This window comes from Onychostruthus taczanowskii, unplaced genomic scaffold (assembly GCF_017590055.1).
Source record: "Onychostruthus taczanowskii isolate IOZ18803 unplaced genomic scaffold, ASM1759005v1 scaffold4, whole genome shotgun sequence".
Taxonomy (NCBI): domain Eukaryota; kingdom Metazoa; phylum Chordata; class Aves; order Passeriformes; family Passeridae; genus Onychostruthus; species Onychostruthus taczanowskii.
This window is the reverse complement of record NW_024501459.1, coordinates 10,828,956-10,848,220: the sequence shown is the minus strand read 5'-3', so window position 1 is coordinate 10,848,220 and position 19,265 is coordinate 10,828,956. Positions and strand designations below refer to the sequence as shown.

Below are 19,265 nucleotides of genomic sequence, written 5' to 3'. Positions count from 1 at the left end.
TAGCAATATATAAGAATATATATATGACTATATGAAAAAATAAACTTTGTGTAAATTCTGCAAGACATACTTTCTTAGGAATGAGAATTTATTAATCCTAGTACAAAATATTTTGCCATCTTATTAATGAAGTGTTCTTTCACAGTCCGTTAAGTATAATAATTATTATATTTTTTTCTCCAAGATTATTGAGTTTTTGTCAACTACCATTTCTCATTTCTTCTCTTTATACAGACTTTTTTTTTTGCAGCATTTGAATGATTGATATTCACTGTATTGCTAATTGTTGCACCCTCACTGGAGAAGACTAACAAATGTTGTCAGTTCATTACTGCTTCTTTTGTTTTCTTTTGTATGATTAATTCCCATTGTTGATACCAAGTTACAGTTCAGTCAATTGTGGCTTAAAAACAAGAATGAAATTAATGTTAGGGAAATATAAACTATCAGCCAATTTGCAGGGGTGGCTGATTCTAATGAATTGAGTTTCTTTACTAAATGCATTTGAATATTAAATTCCTCTGTGGCATAGCTAGAAAGAAAGAAAGCCAGAATATTTGAAAATGTATCATTAGCTCTTTATTTCAGTAAAACATTTTTTAGCCCTGTGGAATCTAAATTGAGTAGAAACAGGGCAAAAAATGGATATGTCAGAGACCTTCAGGGCAGCTGGGTTAGTCCACTGCATTGGCATCCTTGGCACTGTGTGTCCTGGATCTTGGGAAGCCTCACCTAAGGGTGCACAGAGGTTTACACCTCTAGGCCATGTCTACAGAAAGAGAGCTGGACCCTTTCACATCTCTTCTAGACAGGCACATGTTGTTTCCAGGTCTAGAACAGTTTGCTTCCAGATGATAGGCAAGGAGCAAAACTGCAGTTCTGAGGCAGAAATGCAATCTACAGAAACACTGTATTTTACTGATAGAATGGAAACGTTTTCAGCACTGGATCATCTGTCTTGATGAGTAGTCTGTAGGGGAAAAAAATATCCTATTTTGCGTATGTATTTCTAAAAATGAAGGTGAATGTATCCACAAACAAATGAGGAGGACAAAAAGATTTTCACAGAGGAGCAGGTTGAAATACAAAAACAGTGGGATCCATTGAGAGGTATTTTCCTTTATGGTTGGTCCCAGGCTCACTTTTGTTTAGCTGAATGTGTTTTGCAGTATAGTAAAAACACACAAGACAGTCTAGGTCTTGTATCCTTAGTGTAGGGATTAGGTTAAGTTCTTTTTCTAAGCTTTAAAAAAGTTTTCCTCATTTACAGGGAAAATGGATGGCAAGTATGAAAGTATTCCTTACTGATGGCTCTTCCAGGGACTTGCTTTATTTTTTCTTAGAACCACTGTAGTACTATCCTTTGCAGACTGACATTGGTTTACATCACAGTTTGGATGATCTTCTCCAGTTGTATAATCACAGAGCAGCATGGGGAGTCTGTGGGTGGTTTTAAGAGATTTTCTAGGTTTCTTTGTTTCAGGAGTTTGATGTCCAAACATTATATGATTTGTTTATACTGATTTCATTGGGAAGGAAAGAATAAGTCTGATCTCCTCTTTACTGTAACTTGATAGCATGACAGTTATCCCAAGCATGGCTTCGGTTAGGTCTTATTTGGGCTTGAGGAATATTACTGTCTAATATGCATAACATTATGCATGTTTTTTCTCTGCTTCTGGTAGCCTTAGAACTCTAGTGTTTCCTTCATGCTCTGATTTTATTGTTTACGTGACAGCTAAAATTATTAAATTCTTAGAACTAACTGAGACTGGGCATAAAGTTTTACTCTCTACTATCATTTAACTTACATTAGTATTTTTGCTTTTATTCTGAGTGTGTTGATTTTAACTAACTTAACTGTACTCTGTGATGGCACAGTAAAATTGCTTGTATCCTGATCCTGGAAACCCTCTCAAAGGGTTTGCATACATGTGCAGGCTTATTGGATCATTTGCATGAAGAGAGCTTGAATAGTGAAGGATTATTATTATTTATCTTAATAAAATCTTTTATTAAAATAGAGTTGTATATTCATTAAAATGCCTTATACAGAAGAATGTTAAATGAAACAGCTTCCTGAGGGCTTTTTTTCTTAGCTGTGGTTGGATAGTTGCTAGAGGTTTCCATGCTTTGCACAATAACATAGACTTAGGAAACATGAACTCTTCCCACAGCCTTCAGGTATTAATAATTACATGTCACAGGAGACTGTCTAAATGCATGTGCAGGTATTTATCTACCTTCCCAGATAACCAGAGCCTTCACATAAAAAAACCCTTAAAATACTCAGGATTGCACAGAGAAAGGATGAGAAGGAATATTATTGCATCCTACCTTTTAAAGAAGCCGGCAAAAGCAGAAGTACTGAAGTGCAATTCCTGCTTTTATCACTTCTGAACTTACTGCTGAAGTACTAATTAGATAAAGAACAGAAATTATCCAGGGAGCGTGGGGTGATCCTCAGGACAGCTTAGTAACTGCTGTGATCAGCCTGTGGAGTCAGACTCCTCCCTTCCTTTGATCCATGTATGTTGACTTTTGCTTTTTTGCAACAGCTGAATCTTCCCTATCACTGATCCTGAGGTGAGATTGTCACCTAGGAGGAAGGATATGTAGTTTGCTGACCTAAAGCTAAGAAATCTGAAATCTGTATGTCTCATACTCTGGACAGCAGTGCTCACATCTGTGCCATTGACAAAAGGACAAAAAGGAGAGTGTCACCTCCACCCACTGCCCTGCTGGTCACCTTCTCAATGGCAGCAGCAAGCTCAGCTCAGGCCTCTGGGAGAGCTGAAGGGCCAGCTGTCTTCAGGAGAGGACTGGACATTTGTAGCCAGCAGCTGACCAAGCTCCCAGGCCTGCCTGTGCTCCTGGCTTTGCAGATGAGCTCCAGAGAGGACCAGGAGATCACCCCTAGGCTTGGAGCATCTCATTGCCTGCAGGTAGCTCCAGACTCTCCATGTAGCTTTCTCAGCTCATTCTTCAGAGAAACCTGTCTCTGATCTTTATGCTGAGTAAAAAAAAAACCTCAGTACTTAACTTTAGACCTTTGATTTTATTCCAGGGATGTGCTGTTTAAAACTTCACTCTGACAGTGCCTAATTTGTAAGCACCTGAATTTTTTATTGAATCTAATTCTGACAGGTTATTTTGTAACTAGCAAGATTTTGAGTTAGCTCTTTTTGACAGCTGTGGTTAATGAATTTTAATAATAGATGCTAGAATGAAATGATAAAATAGCCGTTAGCAGATCTTCCAGACTAAACCCCAGCTGTTCAGTAAAGTTTTTGGACATATATCTATATTTTTGACTGCAACTGTAAATGGAGTAAAAGCAGGTCCATAGATACAGAGCTCAGTTAAACAGAGACAAGGATTGTCTAACCTTCATTAGTGACCTACCAGTTGGAGAGGTTCCTGAATTTAAGTTCTTGAGGAAATCTGGTTCCAGCTGTCTCTCTTGAAGCACTTTTTGAAGAACACAGTACCCAATATGTACCATTCTTGCCAGAAAAACACACAGGACAGCAATCATGGAGATGCCTGAAGGTGCCTTTTGATATTCTTTTTATCTTTCTACCTGTACAGTAGCAGACTGAAGTAAGACTTAATGACTAAAGCAAATCAAAGTGAACAAGGCCAGTTCCTATACTTAAATCAACACACAAACAGCAACAGAAGCTGAATCTGAGGGTAGATTTGGCTTTTCCTTTAAAAAGAAGACCTGTAAGCAGTAGAAAATAGATAATAATCGAATAAAAAATACATCTACCACTTCAAAAATGCACAGGAAGGTAGCTGCTACTGATTTTAAGTGTGGACTAATCCTTCACCTCAAGACACATTTGCTAAGGAATGCTTGAATTTGTGTGTAAAAAAGCAGCACTGGACTAGGCAGGGGGAAAATATGTATTATGAGTCTTTTCTGCAATGGTGTCATTTAACTTGATCAGCAGAATGATGAGCCACTGAAGGCAGATTAGTTTATTTCACCTTAAGGAAATACCCAAATACCCTCACAGGATTTTGACTTAAGGAAATACCCAAATACCCTCACAGGATTTTGGCTTAAAAGGAGAAGCAATGAAGTCATATTAGCCCTGTATTGCAAAAAGGCAAGTCAAAATATCCTACTTTTTTTAAAAAAGAAGAATATAAGCTTGAAAAGGCACAGGAGGGACAGAAACGGTATGGGTTTGGGTTTTTGTACTAGAAACCCAGGGTTTTTTCTTTCCTGCTTGTTGTATATTAACTTTGGGGCACTTGAAAAGTATTCTCACACCTGAGACAGAGATCTGAGTCAGAACATAAGGCTCAATTTCTCCTTTTCTTTACTAAGGAGCTAAACAATGTGCAGCTGTCATTTATCTACCAGATTCAGCAGCATTTTCCCATTTTTCAGATACTGCCAGAATTCTCAGACCTGAATGGTCGGTTGGAATTTTTATACATCTAATCTACATTTTTAAGTATCTGTAGAAGACTCTTTTTAAAAAATAGCCTTTTCACTTGCCTCCTGTCAGAATATTTCATGCTTTCCATACACTAGCTCTCAAAAAAAACTGGTTTTATTTTGCAGTTCACCTCTAATTCCAAGCACTGAGAGCTGGGAATGCTGGACACTACGGGCTAGTAAGGAATGTATAGGAGCTTAACAGCAGGAGCAACAGACCCATGTTAAAAATTCAGTGACCAGGAACAAATGTGCCTTTTATTTCATCTCCCAGCTAAAATCCTAGATACAGTTTATTGGCTTTAAACTTTTCTCATTTAGTAGAATAATCTAAGCTTAGTGTTTCTTCTTAATCACATCCACTTAAAATGGGACATATATGGCTCTATAAATTAAGCTAGCACAGAAGTATTCTTTGTTTAAAAGACTTGGAAAGTGCTTGACAGTTAAGTATTAAATGGTACCTAAAATACCTGGAACTTTCACTGAAGGAGGTTATGCCTCTACTGAAAATGACAAAATCAAGTTTAAACCACAAGTGATGGAAATGTATCACTTGATTATCTCAAAGTCAGGAGCTAAGTGTATGTCTGAAAAATATTGAGCTAAAGTGTTTCTTCAAGGTGATACAGCAGCTTAATGGCAGGGTCACCTTCTTTTGAATAAAACAGATTTTTTTATCCCACAAAACACATCAAGAGTACAAGTATTTCCGTTCACTTTTAAATAAACTAGAGATCTGTGGAATTTTTCTCATAGAGACAAATCAACAAGTATATGAATGTGGCAACCAAACAGTCATTAGTGTAGTGGTTATATTTTGCACTTGTCTGTGATGTTTTGACTGAAGAGTCTATCTTGGACCTAAAAAACGTCTTTCAGAAATCATACATTCCCCTACAAAGTTTTTTTCAAAGGTTAGTATTTTTCTGAGGAAGATTTTTGACCAGCTGTCCACTAGACTCCTAGTCGAATGTCAGATCCAGCTGCTTACGTGTCCTCCTGAAAAATAAGTGCAAGTATCCTCTTTAAGGAGCAGCATCCTTGTAATACTGATGCACTTCTTCTCAAATTTGGGGTCCTGACATAAAAAAGGCTGGAATGAAGGATATGGTGTTGCGCATACCCAAGTGAAGGCAGGGAGCCAACAAAATGCTGTTGTAATTACAAGTGAACATTCTTGTATCATAAAACTGTAAAGAAAAAGCTATAAATCAGAGCTGGCCTGGTGGTCCCTGGCAGCAAAGTGCAAAAGATTTGAGCTCATTCCCTGAGCTAGCCAAGAGTGGGATCTTCATGGCAGCAGCAGCTCATTCCAAGGGAAGGGCATTCCTCGTGACTCCTGGGTGATGGTCATGAAGCAGTGATTTTGGTGGGAGTCAGATCCAGCCTTCAGCCCTGAAGGAGTGATAGTCTGAAAAGTGCGGGTCATTGTGAAAAGTAAAGCAAGCTGTGAACCAGAGGAATTTTGTCTTCAAGAGAGTTTGTGTGTGTGTGTGTGTGTGTGTGTGTGTGTGTGTGTGTGTGTGTGTGTGTGTGTTTAGGAGCCTGCTGCTTTCAGCGTTAGGTTTGCACTGCTGTTCAGATCCCAATATTGGATCACTTCTTGTACTTGAGGATGCAAGATTGTCCTTTAATTCAGCTAGTTAGTTTCATATTTCTGTACGTTCACTCATGACACCAAATCATGTTAAAACCTTTGTATGGACGTTAGAAAAATGAAAAGAAATTAAGTAATGTTATCCAAAATGTCACTGCTGAAGTTCCCATCACTAATGAACATGGACCCAAATTTAAGCTTCAGTTAGAAATGGGGTTTTCTTCTATCCTGGAACATTTTTCCTCTTTTCAGATGTCTCACAAGGCTGTTGCTCTTTAAAAAACATTGATCTGTCTGGATAACTTACTAATTTCAAAAGTAACTAAGTAGCAGAAAGGTAGGAAAGTATGAAAGCTGTTAGCATTGGGCAGTTTTCTAGACATTCTTTAATACAAACTGCTTGTGTTAACATTTCCTGTCGCTCTGAAAGATGTGGCTTGATCTGAGCTTACATTTACAGTTTGTGTTTGGAAAATAAGATGATGTACTGTTGTTAAAATAAAATAAAATAAAAAAATCCTAAGGGTGTGCAAGTGATTACAGCAAAACAAACCCCAAACTGACAGCTGCACAAACAACACTTGCACAGCAGTGGTAGTCAGCTACTAAGAATGCCCAGTTTCCCATCATACTGGTCAGAATTTATAATTAATATCACATTTGGGGAGTCTTCTGTAATAAAATCACAATTTAATATGGTAACTTGATTATGGAAGAGATAAAGGAGAGTGGACCGAAATTCAGGATTGTTTTGCAGAGTATGTTGCCTCCCTGTTGATAGCAGTAAGAGAGCAAGACAGACGGTGTTTTCCAGTATCAGCCCCTACAGTGGTTTAAGAGGTGCAATCCTTAAAGGTGTGGGGCTCTTTCCCAAACAGATGTGACCCCCTGCAACACTGATAAACTTCCCGAAAAGATGAGGGAAATTTGTACCGCACAGGATGTGCTCAGCACATTGAGGGATTGAGTTAGTAATGTCCTTGATAATTGTGGATACCTCATAGTAGGAGTCAGTTTTTATTTAAATTTTTTTAATAGGAGTATACACATCTGTCTTTATACCCAGCAGCTTTTCTGGCCCACAAGAAGTCCTCTGTGAATTTCCCCAACTGAGCTCAGTGGGATCTCTGTCAGCTGCAAGATTTATGTCATCTTTTTCAGTCCTGAGAACTGTTCCTTAAGCTTTTCACATCTGGATTTAATTGGAAAGACATTAAAAGACATTAAGTGTGCTGGAAAAGCATATTTTAGAGAAGATCTTTATAGACACTTCCATTAAGGGAGCTGATGGTTGTAGGTTAAAATGGGATGAGGATGAGCCATCAACAGTTAGCAAAGACAAAATTATAGTACAAACTACTTCAGATGAGAAGTTGTCCTGTTGCTCTTGGGTCTGACTCTGCTCGCACTTAAATCATCTTCAATTAGGAGAAAAAATACCAGCGTATGCAGTGAAAGAATACTCTAAGATCAGAATCAAAAACTTTTTCCTTTTGGAAACTCAGATTTCTAATTACATGCCATATATGCTAAATATAATGCTTTTAGCTGTCAATCTAGATTTGGTACTTTGTTGGACATACATGCACACTTGTAAAATGAGACTTGGAGAATGAAGAGGGGGATTGGTCATTAGGGCTCTGAGGGTGGAAGTATCCTTCTGTGAATGCCGGTGTGCCGGCCACAGGAATAGAGTTTCACAGAAGCAGAGATAGGATACAATTTAGTACATGGGCTTCATTACAGATGTTGTAATGCAAGAATCTACAGCCCTAAACTCCCCCATTGTTCCAGCTTCAATTTGCTCCTTGAAGAAACCAATGGCCAATGCTTTGCATTGTGTAATCTATTGCTTTTGTCCTCAAATCGAAGTTTCTAGTCATGTTTAGATTGACAAGAGCTTAAAATTTAAGGTAATGGACTCAGTATGAGAGAACAAACATTCTTTCATTCTAAAATTGCTAAAACCAAGGAATCTGTTATTTAGGAAATTGCTCCCATGTCTAAAGCAAAGTGTATGGTCTTTAGACATAAAAATATGTCTTTTAAAGAAAAAAATAGGTTTTGTTAAGCATTGTGGGGGGAAAAGTACTCTTTAGAATATTTCAGGAAAGAAAAATTTTTGTGAGAGGCTCTCACCAGTCATCTTCTCCTAAAAGAGAGACTTTTTCTCCTCTATAGAAAATGTTTGGCATTGTTGGGAAGATGATAGCCTGATGAGTGATACTGAAAGGAATGAGGCATTTGAATTAAATAGCTGCAGTGCAGACTTTAAAATTTTCTATCATTAAATACCTTTATTCAGAATCTCCCTCTTTCCATCTTGGCCTATGACAAAATGCATGTAAACTAGTAAAACGGATTCTTACTTTTATTGACTGACCTTGAGCCAGTCCTTTCTGTGCTCATGTTCTCTCGCTTTGATTTCCTTCTCTTTTAAAAGAGCATTAATTAAACTACCTCTGTTCTTTAGTGACACTTTGTTCTGATGAAGAAGAGAATATTGGCAAGGAGAACCAAAAAGTATCTAAACACTAGTGAGGTGTTTTACAAGTTCAGTTTACTAAGAGAAAGAGATTAATCATGTGGATGCAAGTATTGAGTAATACTTGATAGCTTGAATCTTGTTTTATGCTGATTTTGGTGTGGATATTTTGGAATTCATAAAAATATTTTAATCTCTTGTTTTTTTGACAGCTCTGTATAAGCAATTACCTAAGAAAACCATTTAAATAACAGAATAAATGCTTATAACTCATTAATTTTGTTAAAAGAGTTCTAGCTAAATCTGCATTACTATGTGGGTCAGGGCCCATTCCCTCATGGGGAGTAACACAGTCATTTATGTATTGACACCCATGCAGTGAAGGCAGTGGCAGTGATGTCAAAACAAGGATGGAGCTGTGGAGGTCAGATGAAGGAAGAGGATTGTTTAACACAGCATGTTTTAGAAGTCACTGTAAACTCTTACACAATTAGGAATCTCAGTCAACTTATTTAAAATCAAGAGGTCAAAATCTTCTGCAATGTATATAGGGTCAATGGCAGCAGACTTGCAACTCTATTGCAGTGATGTGAAGAAATGCCTATAAATAAATAAATAAATAAACCGGATCATTCTGAGAACACAGCTGACAAGGATATTTTCCAGCCATCAGTGATGAGAGAGTGATTCATGGCCATTTTTCAATGCTGGTGCAGGATTTTGCCTGAGGATATGCATTCTGCTGTTTTCAGCTTTACATTTGAAGCTGTCTTTCTTAAAATCTCCCATAATTTTTGTCTGCAGCTCCTCAATCATGCTTGAGTGTTGTCTTAGTTGCATAATTTAAACTTCTACTTACCAATACAATAATTGACCATCTAAGGGCTCTCATTTGGAAGTCTCTAATTACTGAAAACCCCTATATTGCTTAAATGTCTACCTCCTTCTGAAAGTTAAAGTAGCTTTTGTCTAAGGATATAAAATTAGAAACAAGATTAATTTAAGATTAATTGCTGCCTAGTGAAATTCTGTTGTATATAAGCAGTGTAAACACTTGGAAATTTAATTTTAAAATATTTTCTTTCATATTCATAAGTAAGTTGTGATGATTCATGATTCTTTCTGTATTTGTTCTTGGAATTGCAGCCACTGAAGAAAAAATTTGGAGTCTTGAATTTAGAAATAAATTTACTTTAAAAGAACTTCCAGAATTCTAGACAAAATCTATAGCAGATACAGTGAAAAGATACTGAAAATATCTGATAGAAGACTTACTTAACTCTTAATTCTGTTTTAACTGTTTAAGATTTATTTTAAGTGCTGGTACTGGGGCCCAACTTTCACACCTCCCTTCGCCATTAGAGGATGTAGACACACCCCAGTAGATACTAGCACTGAACCTGAAAGCTCTTTTGAGATGTTCATGAACAAGCATCTACTTAACTGGTTTCCTGCATAAATTGTCATGAAGGAAAATGTCTTGGTAGCACTTGAGTATATTTCCCCTTTCAAGTGGGAATATGTGTATGGCAGGAGTCTGAGAAGACACCGATTAAAGAACAGTCCTGTAAAGTCTGAGTCCCATACAGATCTTTTAGCAGCCCCTTCTTCTCTTATTCCTACCTGCAAGTAAGAACACAACCTAAACTTGGCAACTAGACTAACCTCTCCATGCTGGATTAACCTCTTATATTCTGTTAATTTAGATGTGTTTGACTTTACGTATCATTTATTAAATCCTCTTCATACAAAAGCATAACCTTTTACTAATTTTTAAATAGGTGCTTTTCAGCTTTTCCCTTGTTGTGATTGGAAAACTTTCTATCACCACTAAAACAATAGAACTGTCTCACCCCAGATGATTATGCAGCTCTTTCTTGGGCTTTAAGAGAATGCTTCACCATTCCTTACTCCTGGAATTATTGCATGGTTGAAAGAATGGCAGTCAGATTTCAGGTGTGGTGGTTCATATGGAAAATAGGCCATGCCCAATTGACTCTCTCTACTGCTAAGCAGTCTCTTCAGTAGATGAAGTAGATGACTTTAGGTTGAAGATAAAAACCTATGGAAATAAAGTTCTATGTTAAATAATGTCTTTCACTTCCATGCACTTCTCATCATATTAAGAGGCATGGAGGAATGAGTACACGTGTCCAATAAAACTAGGTGGAAGAAGGTGGCATGCATGCTGTTGATAGAAGTTCTGTTTAATATGTTGGAAAAATTGTTCAAGAACAGTTAATCCTTACTTTAGGATTACCCCCAGAAAGCTGGCAAGGTCAGGCTGTACATGGATTGTGTGTCATTTAAATTCTGGCTGCATGAGTTGCCTTGGGGCAGCATTAACTACAACGTGGGACTTGTTCTAAGCTACATCTGTGAATCATCATTCTTTGTTTGAAAATAGTGGACTCCTCCTATCCTCCAAGCTCCTTCTCTTGACAGGTGCAATCAGTAGCCTTAAGTGTAGTGCCTATCAGGTGACTATGCCTTTGTGCAGAGATTAATCAGTTTTGGGAAATGCTATTTCCATGTAAACTACACAAGTTAATCAGATTATAACCCTGTGTTTTTCATGCATATCATAAACCACATGAGGAAAGAGCTTAATGTCATTTAATTAAGGTTTACACTGTGTGCTGTGAAAAGCCTTTCCGAACTTAATATTCAAACAGATTTTAACATTGGTTCACATGAAATTTAATCAACTGAAGAGAACAGCACATTGAAAGGAAAGCAATGAAAACTCCTAGCAGGAGTTACTGCTTGCAGTATAGTAAATTCATTTACAACAGGAGCTGTGGGAAAAAGGGATTTGTTTGCAATACTTAGTTTTTGTTTAGCTTGAATGTAGCCAACCTGACAAATTCAAGAGAATTAATTAGGTATTTTAAGGAGTCAAATTTTAGCTACTTTGTGTTCATGTATCTAAGTTTACACAAAGAAATATATCTTCTCTTTGTACATTTCTCTGTGCATGAGTGTGGGCAAGTTAAAGCCAGGTGGAAGCTTAGTAAAAAATTTCTTCATCTAGAGAAATGAAAAGCAATGACCAAGAACAATAATTTGAATACATACAAATTTAAATAGTTGCTGAGTTTTGGGGCACTGAGCCTTCAAACTCACCTCTATAGCTGTAATATTGTTGGGTTTTTTTTAAGTAGCTTTTAAATGTGAAATTAAAATCCATATATTAAAAATTCATGAAGTGAATCTCATTACTGATGCAGAAAGTTTTGCTGCAATATTATTACACAGCTGACATTGCCTTTTGAGGCCTCAGTAGTCAGGGAGAGGGAAAGAAACTCACTGATTAGGGGGACACTTTTGGTTTAGAAAACAAATAAACATTGATTTGTTTGTAAATGCTACCAGTTTTGTTCATGCTCTGCTGTTGTCTAGGCTTTTGTCTAGAAACTAAAATCCAGGGCTAGAGTCTATGATGGTAACCTGGTATGCAAACATGTTCTCAAGCCTAAACTTGAGCAACAGAGACTTGCTGATGCATATGGCATGTGACTACAAGAAACATGACCATAATGAATCATTTGACTCGGCAAACTCAGCCCAGAACTAAGACTCAGCTACTAAATACAATAAAATCTTGTCCTTCACGAACTTCTCTAGACCCTGACAAGAGAGTTTTGCAGTTTCTGCTCGTAATTTTATGTCTTCAGAAAACATTGATTAAGGCCAAGCTCAATATGTTTTTTCATGTACTTAGAAAATTGATGTTAGGAGGCACATTGCCAGTGAACAGTATGAAGCAGTGTGTTTATTAGGATTGTCTCAGACCTCCTTGCTAAAGTCAACTGGAAGAGCCACGGAGAACAACAAACTTTTACAATTTTCAGTTTCACGGAACAAGCTGAAATGTAATATAGATTTAAGAGGAAAAACACAAACCACATACTGTGTTAAAACAAAGGTGAAAATTTTATTGTGAGGATGTGATCTTAAATGCATATGGGCTAGTGGAGTGCTTGTCTGCTGCTCTTGCTGGAGAATGATCTAATGTTACTAGATTGTCATTATAAGACACTTAATCCCCAGAGTGAGAAACAGGAAGAATATTTACAAGTTTCAGTGCTATTTACTAATTGCCAATTGACTTGAGGAAAGCTAAAAAATGACTGGAAACATCCATCCCCATCCTGATACACACACATACTAATAATGGAAATGGCAGCCAAGACAAACAGCTAGCAGCGCGGTGCATCCTGTTGGCATCGTATTTTTGGCACTGTTGTAGCTGCACAGAAAACAAGTGATACAAGAAATGTGTAAGGACATCTGTTCTGTAACCTATGGGGCTTCACTCACAAAACAGTTGTAAAATCTTCTGGGGGAGAGAAAAATTTCTCTGTATCTGTGCAGATGCTCTATTGTAAGAAAAATATCAATGGAAGGAAGTGTTGAGCCTTTGAAAGAGGAAATTGTTCACCAGATTCACTGTGAAATGTTCCATTCTTTTCTTTCCTTTTCATTTAACCTAAGTTATCTGCCATTCATAAGTTATATTTAAGCCAAGTGGTGTAAATCTATTGGGAATAATAGAATTGAATCATGGATTAAATTACCCTGGTGTCTGCTTGTAACTCTTCTTCACTGCAGATTACTTGAGCTCTGTGTCGCTCTGCTGACTATTCAGGTCACAGCCTCTAAGCTACCAGCTTCCTTCCTGAATCCAGCATCTTCATGTCTGTCTAGGGGCATGATGGGGAGAGAAGAAACATTAAAGCCATCAATTAAGATCCAAAGTATTGTTTACTCACCTGCTTCTCTTAGCTTGCTGATCTTCCAAATACAAGCAGACTATGGGAGAAAGAAAAGTGGGGGGCTGGGGTAGTTAGTACAGTGCAAGGCTCTCTCTACCATTCCTTTACTCCCCCTCAGCCACATCCCATGAATGAACCTTTTAAAAAGGAAATAATCTTCTCTAAAACTCAAATCTTGTTGCAAAAGTTGGCATATAAATAATTAGGCTACCCCCACAGGTAGCTTATGGAGAGCTTCATGGTTCCATGAAGAAGAAATCAGACCTCATATTAACCTGGAACACATTACGAAACTGGAAGTTAAAGAGGGACTGTGAGGTGTAGGAGGTTGGGAGAACCTGGGGAAGAAAAACTTAGCCCTGGGAGCTGCTGGCATCCTGGGTGGGAGAGCATTTAGGAGCTGGAAAAATACAGACTTCAACAGTGCTCACAAAAGCACCTTGATACCTGTAGCTGGCAGATCAAGGATACAGGCACAGGACTGCTTCCCTGCCGATTGCCATCTCTGATATTTGGTTTCACAAATGCAATAGGTCTGAGATTTTATCTTTTATGCCGTATTTCAGTTTGGGAAAGGCATGGCTTGAAGAAGGGTGAGATGGTGAAATGAGACTGCACCATGTTGCAGGCATTAGGATTTGGAAATTGTGTTGGTATTAAACATGCTTATCATTGAACACCTTGAATCATATTATCATTTTATGTGTTTTCTCTAATTGTTCCATATTTACTTTATTGGCAGCCATATGTTCCCATTGACACCCAATGATCCATGCTTATGGGCAAAGTGTTCATTATTTTATATTGTTGTACTTCTTCCCTTGCTGTTAGATGAGGAGAGGGGCTCTCTTGATCTGATTCTATTAAGCTAGTGGCTAATATTCATCCAGGAAGTCTCAAATCATTTTTCCTGGAAAACAACCCTGAAAGCTGCTCTGCAATTCTGTAATTTATGTAGGATGTCTTGCAAGTAGTCAGTTCTATGAGTAAAACAGTAGTAAGTAACAGAGCTACTCAGCAATTCTAGAATTTGTATGTTTGTGTTGGCCTAATTAATCTCTTGATGATTTTGGGATTTCAGTTACCCCTAATTGAGACCAGACTGTTCTGCAGATCATATGACCAATCTGTGATTTAATCTTGAATGAAACTGTACTTGGCTCTACTTACAAACTATGATCAGGGCATTTTTGTCCAAGTCATTGTACAAACAAATAACCTGAACACAAAGTTCTTCCACAATAAGTTTACAATTCACACATCAGACCAGGAAGCTAAGAGTGGGTATGAAAAAGTAAACAAGGTGGGTTGAGAAACGTGAGGTAGCAGTTTAACTGTGGGAGGAGCTGATGTCTCAGCTTCCTTCCCTCCTTGCAGTGCTACCTGGTATTGGGCTTTGGTTTACCATACATAAGAAGGAAGGAGATTCTGATAGTTTTGCTAATGTGCATCAGGAAAAAACGGATGTGAGAAGACAGGAGATTCTCAGATGCCAGTCCCTACCCATTGGATTCTTTCTTACAGTTGCTAACCCATGACCAATTAAAGTACAAGGATGCATAGGAAACCAACTCACTCCCCCTCCTCACATGATGAGTCGTGCTTGCATTGTGATGAAAAGGACCTCAGGGAGAGGAGAAGAGAGAAATTGGGATGAATAAATGTGTCGGGTTACTGGAATGGAAAAGTTACAAGGAGAGTAGTTGAAAACCCTCATTGCCACTGGAGGAATTATTTGTGATGAGCAGTGATTTTGCTGTGCAGTCCAGATCAAGGATGGAAAGATACATGGTGGTTAGATCTTATAGGAGTAGAGAACGCACATGTGAAACTTGTGAAGGGACACTATGAGGTGCTAGAGAAAGAATTTTTACAAAGAATGGAAATATATCAAAACCTCAAGTAAACCAGAAGAAATGAGGAAAGAGAAAATTTTCTCTGGGGAGCTCAGTGAGTGGCAAAAGTGAAAGAAGCAGTAATGGGGTCTCATACAGGAGGCTCAGAACACATGGTAAAGGTGGAGTGGATTGTAGGTAGCAGTGATAGTCTGAAGTTTACCGAGACTTTATAAAATGTTCAGCTTTTTGGTGGTTTTTTTTGGGGTTTTTTTTTTTGGGGTTTTTTTTTTTGTTTTTTTTTTTTTTTTAGGTCACAAACCATAACATATCACATACTAGAAAGATTCTACTTTCATGCGTGATGGGTGGGAGTGCCTTGCACAGCCTTCTGAGGCTTTAGCCGCTAGTCATTACTATAGACAAATATGGGACACATGGTCTTTTACTTTGGGGCAGCCTGGCAATTTTTGTGCTGTTATCCATCTCACCAAAATACACATTGTCTAATAATATTTAAGTTGTATAAACATACCTTTCAAGCGAAGGAGTTGTTGAGAGAATCCAGGCAAAGAATTAGTACAAAGGCAAATCTAATACTTCACTACAATGGCAGCTCCCGTTCCAGGCAGGGTCCCGGCTCTCTGAGGGAAAGGAAGAGTCACAGATTCTTTCTGTCCCAACAAATAAGAAGAGAGCAACAATTGTTTCTTCGCTGTGAACAGCGCTTTAGGGCCTCCAGTCAGTTCCACTGCTTGAGGTGTTAGCTTAGGGCACAATGTGAAAAGTCACCTTTTCTTCCCTGTGATTAGTTCTGAATGCATCTCAGGAGGAAGTGATTAAAAAGAAAAATCCATTTTGCAGTTCTGCTTTACATTTCACCTTCTCAGTAGAACTGACCTCAGCTGTTTTATTGTGCTGGCTGTCTTCAAAGTCAGCCATGTGATGTCAGAGTGTTCCATAATCAACATTTTCTGAATCAATTACAAAAAAGAATTATTATTTTTTTTTTAACCAAAGCAGATAGAGGAAGAGAAGAGGCCTCATCTCTTCTAGCAGATGAGGCTATCCTCTATCTTCATAGCAGATGAGGCAGAAATTGGTCAATGAAGAATACAATGGAAAATGCTAGATAAAAACTGACTGTTCTTCTATTCCTGATTCTCCCTAATCACTCCACATAGTCTGCCCCTGATTAGCACATTTCACTCTCTGTGTATACGACATCAGGCTGTAACATTGTTCCAGATCTGACTTTGGAGTACTGGTAGTGTCCTGCTGACCCTCTTCCCACTTCTCTCACCTTCTGCAACCATTTGCAACTCAAGAGTTTGTCCATGGTATCTCTGGAAAGTGTGGGCTCTAAGAAAGCATGTGGGGAAGCTGGAGAGACTTTACAGCCAGAAAGCAAAAAATCCTAAAAGTATATCCTATTCTTTCTATAAGTGATGAAGCTTGCATCGGCACAAATGAGAGTCACTGACATGCCCAGGAAGAAGGAGATCTCCTCAATCCATGCACAAGCACAGCTCTTTATCATGGAGCTGGTATGCACCCACTCTCTTAGCTCTAGTAGGCTGGATGGCTTCAATATAGGAAATTAATTGAATCTAGAATATCAAAACACACAACTTCCTTCGTTTGGTGCTAATATAATTGTGCCATTGGGTGTTTTGACAACTCATTTTTTCTTTAGGCAGCATTAAGTGCCTTGAAACAGTTTTCAGAACAAGGACTGGATCCAGTGGAAGGAGCTATGAAAGTTGAGAATGGATCACATGAAAAGTAAGTACCATTTAAATCCTCTGCATTTTAATGCCTGTGTGGCGTGGTAGATAAGAAATGTTAATTAAGAGCTTAGTTGCCCTTTTAAACCTATGCAAAACTATTTCCTCTGGAATTTACATACAGTTTGTGACAATTTGAGAGGATAAACACAATTTCAGGTTTAGTGTTACTGATAATGTGTACTAATTAGCTATGAGATAGTCCTGTGGAAATGCTAAAGAAAAGGATTTTCTTTCCATTGTATAGATTCTGTGTAAGTAGCATAACATGATTTTTGCCAAATGTGTTGTAGCACATGATATTGCCTGTAAATAAGCATATCTATCTGCCAATAAGTCATTATGACTGCAAGCTGAATTTTACCTCAGAGAATTTAAAAGCTGAAATTTCTTTCAGGTCCTAAAAAACTCTGATAGGGAATTTAGCTTTAAGTAGTAGATAATAGAGCAGGATTTCACACTGGATTTTCAATTATTTAAGAAAGTGGGATTGTCCATCCAGTAAAGATTTTTTTTCCAGCTGCTAGTCTCTTTATGTAAGAAAGTAGTCTTGTGTTACTAAATAAATTAGGAAGTAATAGAATAAAAGAAGTAAAACTAAAAGTGGCATTTGGAATTTTCAGTAGATATATTGGGGCTATTTATAAACTAATTTAATCAGAAACATTTTTCCATATGATCTCATCAGCATAGTATTTGAACATAAATATTGTTGTTTCACTTTAAAATGTTACCTTCCACAGTGACCTTTGAATCTCATGTGCCATCTGGTAATAAACATGTCTTAAAGATGTGCAACCCTGGACCTTACCACTCTTGTTAATGTATTAATCTTTCAGACAAGTCAAGCATCTGGGAGAGAAAGCAGACAATAAACAGACTAACTCAGGCACCATTGCTCAGGACTGCAAGGATTCAAAGGCTGTCGTCTAGGAGCTTCCCAGCACCCACGGCTGCCACTGCATCCTTATAAACCTGTCAACACGCAATAGGGTGTATGTGTACAAGGAAATGAATGACTAATACCATTATTTGAGTCTTATGTGAAGACAACACTATTCTAACACAAGAGATAGTATACATGGTACTGTTTATTCAACTGTGGAAAAAAATAAAATTGAACATTTCCCTTAGAACTTGAGATCAGAGCATAACTCAATTGCCCAGAGGCAGAAGAAGTCTGATCGTGTTACTGGAGGTTAAAATAACAATGAATTAACAAAAAGTGTTAGGAAAAAAAAAAAAAAAAAAAAAAAAGGGAAACTTTACAATTGATTAATATTGAGGAAAAGAAGTCAGCATTGGTTCAGTTATACAATTTTTTGTAGTGTAGTTTTAAGTTCAGCTTACTGTTTTTTAAATAATGCTTGAATATTTTAAAATTAACCAATGACAGTGCTGTGAGAATTGTAGTTGTTGTCTTCATATATAGTCATACAGCTTATCTTTTTATGCAGACATTATGCATTCTTCATTCTATATGAATATGTATGACTTTAAGATGCACTACTCAGAGTTGTATGCAAACAGAAGTTTAAATCTTGACAAGTATTTGCTTAACATGAACAGATGTTAGTTATGATCATTTTCGATATACTCCAGGAAAAAAGCAAATATGGTATTTGATTTTCCTTGCCATAATCAATTAAAGAGGCGTCTTGCCTCCAAGCAACATTTTCCCCTTCGATTCTGCTCTCTGTTGTGTGAAGCACATCTACACCCATTCTGTGTGTTGTATCAACCCAGCGTTTGCATCAACTGAGTGTTTTTAATCTCTGCATTCGGACCAAGAGCAAAAGGGAGGACTGCAACATTATCAAGCCAAGGGTGGAAACTGTTGATGTAAAGATCATTCTTTTGTGAAAGGAGTGGCAGCAGAGATAAGACCTGTGGCTGCTCTGTACCAGCATATTTCTTTTAAGTGTGTGGCCAAATGCAGTAAAACCACATCAGTTCATGTGTACAATGACAGTGTCTTCTCTTTCTTTATCACTCACAGTTAGACAACTAAGAGAAAAAAAGGAAAAGAAAACAATCAAAAACTAACAAATGACTGGCTACCACGCTAGAGGCAGGTTTCAACCAAGCTGTCCCGGTGCCATCACTTTCTACAAACTTACTGTGTTAGACCAGACATGCTGGTATTTAGGTCATTTATCTATCCAAAATACAGATTATTTCATTTAACGCAACAGATAAAGCTTAACTGCATAACAGCCATGACAACATTGCACAACATTGTAGAAGCACCAAAACCAGAGATCACAACTCAGTGACTCACACAGAAAAGCAGGGGAACAGCAATGTGAGGAAATGGTGCAAGG

General features: G+C 37.7%; 1 protein-coding gene across 4 annotated transcripts in view; it reads left to right on the top strand.

Moving 5' to 3' along the window:
- Positions 1-18,904, top strand: part of STAU2 (staufen double-stranded RNA binding protein 2) — a 168,636-nt gene extending 149,732 nt beyond the window's left edge. For all 4 annotated transcript variants that reach the window (XM_041413048.1, XM_041413046.1, XM_041413047.1 and 1 more), the window contains 2 exons: positions 16,851-16,939; positions 17,781-18,904. In XM_041413048.1, coding sequence (XP_041268982.1) covers positions 16,851-16,939; positions 17,781-17,874 — 183 coding nt within the window. In that variant the 3' untranslated portion in view covers positions 17,875-18,904. The remainder of the gene's footprint in view (positions 1-16,850; positions 16,940-17,780) is intronic.
- Positions 18,905-19,265: the final 361 nt, after the last annotated feature.